The sequence below is a fragment of the Battus philenor genome, unplaced genomic scaffold (genome assembly GCF_028537555.1).
Source record: "Battus philenor isolate CCGP_79_NKW_IND1 unplaced genomic scaffold, ilBatPhil1.0.hap1 SCAF_1, whole genome shotgun sequence".
Taxonomy (NCBI): Eukaryota; Metazoa; Arthropoda; class Insecta; order Lepidoptera; family Papilionidae; genus Battus; species Battus philenor.
In genome coordinates, this window is record NW_027181661.1 from 7,850,658 (window position 1) to 7,860,984 (window position 10,327).

Consider the following 10,327-nt stretch of genomic DNA (forward strand, 5'->3'; position numbering starts at 1 on the left):
TTAAATTGTCACAATAAATTAATAAACATTCATATTCAGAAATAGAGCAATGAGTGATTTACACTCGTTATTGAAAATAAACAAAAATCATATCAGATTTAATTTTTCATTTTGCGTATTTTATAAAATGAAACTGTAAAATATAAGTCGTTAAAAATATATAAAATCGTCAGTCAAATTAAAAATAGCCATTACTTCAATGTAATCTAAAAAAATATATAATTTATTTATTTTAGATTACGATGCTATTTGACTATCCATCAAAGTATCATTTATCTATTTTAATTACTTTATGTTTTATAAAATCTGATTTCAAAATTTAGTGCATTATTTGAAGAATTCTAACTAGATTTTAATAAAACAATTAGAATATTACTATAAAAATATATTAAACAGATATTTAGAGATTTTTTAAAAACAATATTATCATAGACATATGATCCCTGTGATTTGAGCAAAAAATTACGTCTATTGTCTATTAAGAAAAATATTCAATTTTGGCGGGTAAATGCGCCCGTAAAATTTCTTGATCCGTCATTTTGGTAAGTCTGATTTTTAACACACGCTCTTAGAATAATTGTAGTAAGTAAATAATTCATAAGAAGAAATACACTTATACTTTAAGTGGGCAGTGTACGGTCAAGTCGTCTTCAGGTTAGTAATATTGAAAATAGTTGAAGGTAATATTAAACCGCCTGATTACTAGGTAAGAGAAGTATTACTAATAAGCAATACTTCTATTACTATTATATTTTCAAACATCACAAGATCGTCTGTAATCTTAAGAGAAATTCTTTTATTTAATGTTAAAAATATAGGCAAATTTAATTGATGTATAGGATGTTCGGGAAAAAATTATTTGTTTCTAAAAGACGTCTACGCTTTATTAAAACGAACGTAAGTGTCTGAACAAGTAAACATCATTAAGTTTACATAAATTTACGATTGTTTTGATACAATGGAAAAAAATGGCCGTCGAATCGTGATTATACGAAGACTACTAAAATTTTTATTTATTTAAATGAAATATTATTATGAAACAAAGGGAAAGAAATATTTTAATACATATGAGTTAGTGTTTAGTTTTATTAAGATTTATCCTTTTATTTTTCAGAGTCCCAAGTAAAGCTGGTAAAGGGGTAAGTCCTGCGGAAATGTATCCAAGGTTTCATATCGAGCGGTGCTTGCGTTGCCCACGTAAAGGTCACCTTAAAACATTTGAAGAGCCAAAAAAATATCTAGTCTTTTTAGAGTTCATAAAGCATAAGCGAAGTAGAGAAATGATTGATTTGTGACAAAACGTGTCTTCTCGCAAGCTCCGACCTCGCCCGTGACCGATCCATTTGCCTTTATAATCTGTACAGGACTGGTCGATGCGCGCGCAATTTTCTGCGTGCGCATTAAGTAGAGCCGTGCTTTTCTCAGTCGCTATATAACTTTTTCCCTCCTCAATTAAAAAATAAATAAGGTGTGAATTTGTTAATGTGTGTATCGTTTTCAACAATTAAAATTATTATTTAATGTTTATCCATTGAAACACATAGGAAGTTTTTACTTTTTTTCCGTTATTATTGAAAACAAACGTACCATATGCTAACTGAGCAACTGGTTCTCAACTTTAGTATATAAAATTATCATATTGGCTTGTAGATAGTTTAGTCGACAAAATGAGTAACGAAGAAAGTGGTTCGGCAAGGAATAGACGTCCGGAGAGTCGTAGGTCAAGGCAGCGCCGAGAACGCAATTATGAAGAAGTTAATTGGAGGGAGAATCTGAATGAACCCGATGGAAACTTTTACTATCCTCGTTACAACGGCCCAGTAGCCTTTTTTCCTATCCAGTATAACGGTAAGTATAACAGATAATTTTTTTTTTTCATTAAACCTACTGTTATGATTTTTAATTTATTCTCATCTATATTACGGCGCTCTCTTTAGTTTTTTACTTGACTTGTTCAATGTGCATTTTAATTAAATTCTTTTTCGAATTAAAGCGGTTCTATAATTTATTTATAAGTTTATCGGGACACAGCTTAGTAATTACAAATGTTATTTTTTTAACTTTCGCAGTGTTTATCTGTGTAGGAAAACTATTAGTATATCAAGCTTTAGCGACCTTCCGTTACTCTAATGAAACTTAATGTAACACCTACCAAACTAACTTGCATTTTAATTAAACCTGATGACACGAAGTAATTTTTTTTAATATGAAAATAGCCAGAAAATGACGATTTTCATTGCTCAATGTTATTTTTTCATTCTATAGTATCGCGAATGTTATTTTAAAAATGAATATAGTCTTCAATTAAGTTTTCTATATACAAGTTAAACCGAATATGCGCAGAATTATATTCTTTATGCACACTGTTGCTTGCGATTTAACTGGAAAGGAAAGGTTTGGGTATTTTTAGCTTGTTGTGGTTGTATTCATGAGGTCACAATAATATATTAATGTATTTTTCATAAGAAACCCACTGGCCGACTTACTTGACTACTCGTTTACATATTTAAATTTGATATCTGGTTCAAATTTGATATTTTTGTTAAAAGGAAAACTTTTAACGCTTTTTTTTCTTAAATTTTTAAGAAAATATCATAATTTCAGGTCCAAACTATTATTTGTTGAATGACTACATCTACGGAAACCAGCCCGGCGAACCCCCAGATGATAACAGATGGGACGGACCGTAATATCAGTTTTACTTATTTTTTTTTTACGTAAACAAGTCCCTTTTTTAAGATGTTACGAATCCATCGAAATCGGGTAGACGTGTCACCATATGAGCGTTGATTTTTGTTATTCAAATCTGTGTTATATATACGACGGCAGGTAATAAGGCGACATAGGTTTACTCAATTGATAATCGTAAATAGTTACAAAACATATTTGTACAAAAGCCTTGCAATGGGTGTTTATCGGCTGATAAGATGATGATGATTTTAACATTTTGTTTTATTTTATTAATGATCAAATTTATTATTTCGTCAACCATTATCTATATTATATTATAGCGACAGTTTTTATTTCAGGTTATACTACTATTGCTTAGTATTGAATCACCCCATCAACCCCTATGGGCCGCCCATAAACATTGAATTTGTTAACCCTAATCCGTGCTACTGTGATGCCTACGTACGTATTTAATTATCTTATGCATTTGTAAAATAAAATTTTAGGAAATTCAAACTATTTAGTTCGCCTTTATCTATTTTTCGAGTGTATTAATATATAAAACTGATATTTTAACTAATTTGATTAACCAGGTAAATGCGAACCATAACGGGGAGTTTTGCGAGATATGCGCTCCGTACTTTTGCCCGGGGTCTGTTCGCCCACCCTATTATCCGATACCAGTACAACCACCCCAGTATGTATTTTGAAATTATAACTGATCATTATTAAAATAGTAATAGCAATTGTTAACTTGTAACATTAATTGCAGTTGCATCCACGGCTTTCCATTCCACATGTGCCTGGAATGTAACCAGCCCATGCATTACGGTAAGCATATCGTATTTATGAAAAGTTATTGCCATTATTTGATTAATATAACAAGCTTTACGACAAATGCTGCACTAATATAAAACACAGGAAGGCCACATAGTGCATAGAACAGATTGCCAGTGGAGACTACGGTGTGGCAGGCGCAACGTAAGACGTTCCACACAAAGTGAACAAACGACCTAGTTGAGGTCGTCTGAAAATGCATACAGGTCTAACTTTTATCTAAGTCTATAGACGATTGATTGACTGATCTTTTGTTGTGGTTGTAGGGTATTGCGACGAGCCATCCTGCTACCAGTCTGCTCAGAACAGGGGATGGTGCTATTCGTGCAACGAGCGCGTTTGCCGACATTATCGCCAATAAATTGCTCATATGTTTAATTCTACTACTACTACTTTCTTACAATATTATTAAATACTCTTAAAGATAATTGTATGAGTAGAGTAGTAAATGTTAGTGGAAAATTAAAAATTCACTTTAAACTATCGTACTATCTCGACCATGCTAAAGCATATGGTTTCTAGCTAGGAATTAATGAGGAAGGAGACTTAACCCTAACTTAGATTTAAGACAAATTCTATGTTATCAATTTATGTAAAATATATGTTGTAAAACAAAAAGAGGTCAATGGACTCAAAGATATCTATAAAAGGTATTTCTGGAACCATTTAATAAATATCGTATAACAAAATTGTGCGTAATTTCATTCCTTTAAGAGTAAACAAGTGATACTGATTATGACTCAATGCAGACCCGAATCAATACGGAATATGCGTGTTGATTTATAGCACGATTAAATAAAGCACCATATACTTATAATGAATTTTAGTTCTCAAATTTGATACAAAAAAATAATAGTTATTAATAATTCTGTTAAGATAACAACATCAACAGCTGATACTATTGGCCCGTTGCTTAAAAGAGCCTAGGAAAAATTCACTAAAAATAAATTCTAATAAAAAAAATACATTCGACGACAGAATACATATTGTACTTTTGGTTACCGTTGTTCTTGACAGACGATAGCTTAGTAGTCTATTGCGATTTAGTTTCTAGTTTATTTATTTACTTTAATAGAATTCATTATAGGGACCCGTATCATTTTTAACATTGATTACTTTACCTTACATAATACATGAATTAAAACGTTTTAAAAACTATGAATTTAGATCATAATCTTTTCTGTTTTAATAACATTGAAATTACCTTTAAGGTTATAATTTATACTATCATTAATAAATTTCATTTAAATATTTTGGGCGAGTATACCCATGGAAAGATTTTTTATCATTTTCTTGTTTGTTTACATCTCATTAAAATTGTAATTTTAGAAAAGAATAAAATTTATCGAAAAAAGACTAAGCGATTTTAAAAATATGTTCAAAAAAACAGTAAATATAGCTCATATTACTCGTTACAATACCCAGTGAAAGAAAATTACCTATCAAAACAGGACATATTTTGAAGAAATTCAATTGTAAAAAGGTTTTTAAGAAAGCTTCGCACGAATTTTTTTACAATCGATTAAAACTTTTATTTTTGTTTTCACATTTTCAAAATATTTATGTTAATTTATAACAAGTAAACAAATCTACGGGAAAAACTCTTACTTAAATTTGTCCGAACAAGTGCGTATAAAATTTTATGTCGATCTCAAAATAGATTAACCGGTTAAGTAAAAATTAAAAAAAAGAGTGCAACACCTGACGTTACGGTATTGATCTGCCATTTAAATATTACCTACATGTATATAAAGACTGATTGGGTATTGATGTAAAAGCTATAACGGGGTGAATGTATATTTCATTTGTCAGCTAGTCTTTAAAGCTTTTATATCTATTTCCAGTCACCATGTAAACAAAAACTCAAACATATTCTTCTATAGCAATGCAATAGCTCAATAACTTCTAACAGTACAAAGCCTGCAGGGATGAACGCTTTATACGCGCTATGTTTTTTTTTTAGGACGTAACATACTTCGAAAGAAAATGAGCCATACATTCCCCCATTTAAAGCTTATGTAACCAATCACCCCGTATATGAATAGTCCGGGCTATCTATTTCTAGCGTAATTTTTATTGTTATGATTGTTCATAATTAATGATGTTATTCACAAAAACATATTAAATATTTATCATCTTACTTACCACGTTGTTGACTTTCTGATTTCTTCATACGTGACCTACGAAAAGATGTATTACTCATTTAAACAGTAATTGCCTTAAGTATTAATCGTTATGTAATGCATTGAATAGTTTGGCGTACAAGAAATGATAGATATAAACAATTGAAACAGACAAATTTATTATTATTCATTGAAATATTTCATACACGGCTAAAAATAACTTCGCAGTTTTGTAATAATATTTACAATAAAAAAAATACCCTACAAATATTACAAGTAGTCATTTTAACCTATTAATTATTGAGGTAAAAAGTATGCTACAGACAGATGCTTACTACATCTAATCTAAAGTCATAAAAAATACATATAAGTACAGATATTTTATGACTAGTATAAATAATATCCTACATGTAGAAAAATTTCACCTCAATTCTGTCGTTGTATTGCATTTTTAAACTGATTAATATTTAATACAGATAGAAACTTAAAAGTATTTTTATAATTAAATAAATTCATAAATTTTTTACAATCCGCTCAAAGTGCATGCATAACCGCTAACAATGCAATACAACGCTAATATGTTATTACAGCTATTTATCGCCCCGACACAAAAGAAAAAACAACTTTAAGTAAAATAATTTAAATGTATTTAGAAATGTGATAATTCATTTGAAACTGATGATTGTAGAAAAATTTGCCATTTATGCTACAATGCATCATGCAGCCAAAACCAATTAATAATTTTAAATAAATATTATTACGAGCAGAAATTTTTATATTTAGGATCAAAATGAATACGAGGTAACTAAGAAATATTAAAGGAAATGTGGGAATGGGAAACGCTAATCCATAAATAAAAATTTATAAAGGAAAACCAAACTTAACTTTCTACAAGAATTTTTAGAAGTTATATATAACAGCCAATGGTTGACATTATTATTTCAGACATCTAATCTACAATTGATAAATGATACTCCGGCATATTTATCCATTGGATAAATAAGACTGGTTTGATAAATAAGACATAAATAATATCATATACATGAATACAATTTACTGTCATATACAATATTGCTATTATTTTCAAAACAATGATTCTTACATCCATGTCATTGTTTCAATATTCATTGCATTATCAAATAAAAACATGAACCCTATTACAAATCAATATATAAATACTATATGCGAAATATGCATGGCAGTGCTTAGTAGTAAACGCAATCAATTCATATCAGTTTACTATGCAAACCATATCCGGATTATTAGGCCCAAGAGAATGCTTCACGGGGCAAATATATATATTTGAGATTTTTACTTATGTACTGACGATATCTCCACAAAAGCATAGATTGAAATTTGAGTGTTATCTACACTTTGTGTGTATTATTGTTTTTGCCTTCCATTCAAATTAAAATGCCATGGGGTTTGAGGGTGAGTTCGTAAAAAAGACATTGAAAATATGGTTCTTATGTATATAAATCTCGGTCGCAATATTGGTTTGCATGTTAAAATTATTGTATAAAATTAGAAAAGAGAGTGAAAGCCAGAATAGAGATATTTTTCATTGGAAACTGATTAATCATTCATTTTTTTTTTAAAAATGAAGTGTTTTAGAAATTTCACAATTAATATTAAATAGTAAGGTGCGTATGCGCTTCATTTATTTACATTATCGTTGTCAAATAGCGCGCAGCTGCAATGCGAAAACATGTAAAACGACGCAACTGTTAATAAAACAAAAATAAATAATATTATAAATAAAAACATCATTTGAAAAAGTAAATAACGTCTTACACGTTACTCTAATAGTTTTGGCGGCACGCTGCATTCATTCACTATTATAGAATTTTTAAAAATCATTCGCGATAGCAAAAAATGTTTAACGTACAATGTATACACACAATAAGATCATATATTTTTACACAAATATTTACACAATAATAACAACAAACCATTAATTACATTTTACTGTTGAAATCAAAATATGTTTTATATTAATTCATACATATATACCATGAGATACTAAAGAAAGCATTTACATCAATTATCAAATATGACAAAGACTATTTCTTAGCAAAACATAGTGTAAATTAAGTGATAACAATAGTATAGTATAGTTCTAGGATGACATATATATCATAATTATTGAATATTTTTATACCTTAATTCAAACATTGCTATTACACTAATTATCGCATTTGGTATCCGTTTCTTATAAATATCACCTTGGTCATGATTTTAACGATGGTTGTTTCTAAGAAATAGGTCTTCCTAAAACAATTTACAATAACAGAAATATATTGAACAAAAGCCAAACATACAAAATATACATGTTCATTACACAATATAATACAAAACATGGAACCTAAATACTTATTTCAGATTTAATAAAATGTCTCAATTCCCTTTTCTTTAATACAAATCATTTTACATAACATTAAATTGACCCCTTAAATATTACAAAATTGACAGAATATATAAATGTTATTGTAATTTTTAATGAATATTGACATCGGAAGATAATTGCTATATACATATATATATATTAAAACTGAAATATTTTAGGCTTCCAAACGCTAATTGTGTTGCACAGTGTTAATGGTGGTTATCTTGGAATACACTTGGAATACACTTAACCTAATTTGATTATTACATGAATATTCATATTTTAAAATATTGCAACTTATATACTAAACAACAATACAATATTTATCACTAATTGTGCTGAAAGTCTTGCATAACCAACCACCAACATACCAGAAATCCATTCACAGCAGAGTAGTCCCTGACTTGTGGAAATCTGCTTTTATCACACCGGTTTAAAAAAAAGGTTCAAAAAACACAATTGAAAACAATCGGCCAATATCAAGTTGTGCATAATAGCGAAGGGGGCCGTGCTTCTCGGAGGAACAGCAAGGTTTCCTGAACGGTAGGTGAAAAATATCTAATCTTGTGCGTGTTCATTGAATTCGTATTCGTATGAGGCCTGGGCTACTGTGTCTATACTGATTACAGCAAAGCCTTTGATCGAATAGGCCATGCTGTTCTTCTTGACAAACTGTGTAAAGTTGGCATCCACGGCGACTTGTACAGTACTCGTCGGTACTCCACGTATATCACAACAAGGACACAAGCAATTATCGTCAAAGGTAATACATCTAGGTGGCGCCTCATCCCATCAGGAGTATCACAAGGATCTTTATTGGTCCATTGCTGTTTATTATATTTTTATATGATATTCAGGCGTATTGTAGACACTCTATTTCTTTTTGCAGATGACATGAAAATTGCCAAAGTAATAGTTACCAAAGAAGATGCTGCCCATCTCTCCTCTTATATTAACCATCTAGTTACCTATTGCACATAATAAACTTGAATTAAAATTGCTGAATTATGTCATACAATCGTAAGGCATCACCACTAATAGTTAACTATACAGTTAATGACCAACTAATTAGTAGAGTTGATGTCACTAGAGATTTAGGCGTAATCCACGATGAAAAGCTTGTATTTGACAAACATATAGATTTTATTATATCTATAGCCAACAAAGTCCTTGGTTTCATTAGAAGTTCATCTAACTTCAAGCTGGTAAAAATAATTAAAGCTTTATACATATTTTTCTTACGGAATATCATACAATTGGATCTCAGGTTTGGAATCCTAGGTACTCTCGGTATTTAGATAGGTTCGAACGCATCCAACGCCGGCTACTACGTTATCTTCAATATAAATGTAATTTACATGACAGTGATTATCTCAATCAATGTAGGCGTCACCACCTATTTCCCAGTAAAAATTTTAATGGCTCTGTCGATTGGCCCGAGTTGTTAGTTGTATTTATACATATTCCATCTTCACAGTAACTGTTGAATTAACTATTTTTGTTGCATGCCGTTTGAATGAATTTGTTGAAGAATTAGAAATTGACGTTTTAAGTGTCAATTCATATGCATTCAGGTGCAAATACATGAAATATTTCTTTGGTTTTCGAATTTAAAATAACAATTTTATTTACATGTTGTATATATCTGTGTATGCATACACATGAATATACTTATATTTGCATGTATATGAGTGTATGTTTATTTATATCTTGTAAAACTGTTGCACATCCTGTATATACTAAAAAGTATATTGAGTTACTTTCTTCTACATAGGATTATGATCCTTTTGCACGTCCTCACAATCTAAATAATGCTAAAGGCGGAACCGTAATGACCTCTTGTTATATAAGTCGCCTATTATAGTATAACTAGTTTTTTAATTTTCACAACAAGTAAAATTATAATATTAAGATTAAATTAACAATGTACCCTATGATACAAATATTTTTAATAAATCTACTATAAACAAGTAGAAAATATGTTTTCTTTAAGTAAATGTGTTTGCTCTCAAAATATTTCCACTTGGTTGCAATAAACTTAACGTGTATAAAACACACATCATAAAAATGTATTGTTATTTTATTCAACAGAAGCTTAAGATTTCATATGTACCCTTTTGAAACTGATAATATTAGAAATTTTCAGACAAACTGCATAGAAACCGTATTTAAAGTCAATTACAATATAATTACAGAATAATAACAAACTTCAAACCCAGCCTGTAGTTGTTTCATTTAAAATTTTATCTTAATAAATTAATTAGGTCATTGAGTTCATATAAATGTGCAAACCAAGATATAAGATCACCCT

General features: G+C 29.7%; 1 protein-coding gene across 1 annotated transcript; it reads left to right on the forward strand.

The window, feature by feature from the left end:
• The first annotated feature begins 1,667 nt into the window (after positions 1 to 1,667).
• Positions 1,668 to 4,066, forward strand: LOC137930687 (uncharacterized). The gene is made up of 6 exons (XM_068774053.1): positions 1,668 to 1,848; positions 2,605 to 2,686; positions 3,030 to 3,132; positions 3,264 to 3,367; positions 3,443 to 3,501; positions 3,774 to 4,066. The coding sequence occupies exons 1-6, from the start codon at positions 1,668 to 1,670 to the stop codon at positions 3,866 to 3,868; spliced, it is 624 nt and encodes a 207-aa protein (XP_068630154.1). The 3' UTR covers positions 3,869 to 4,066.
• The last annotated feature ends 6,261 nt before the right edge of the window (positions 4,067 to 10,327 follow it).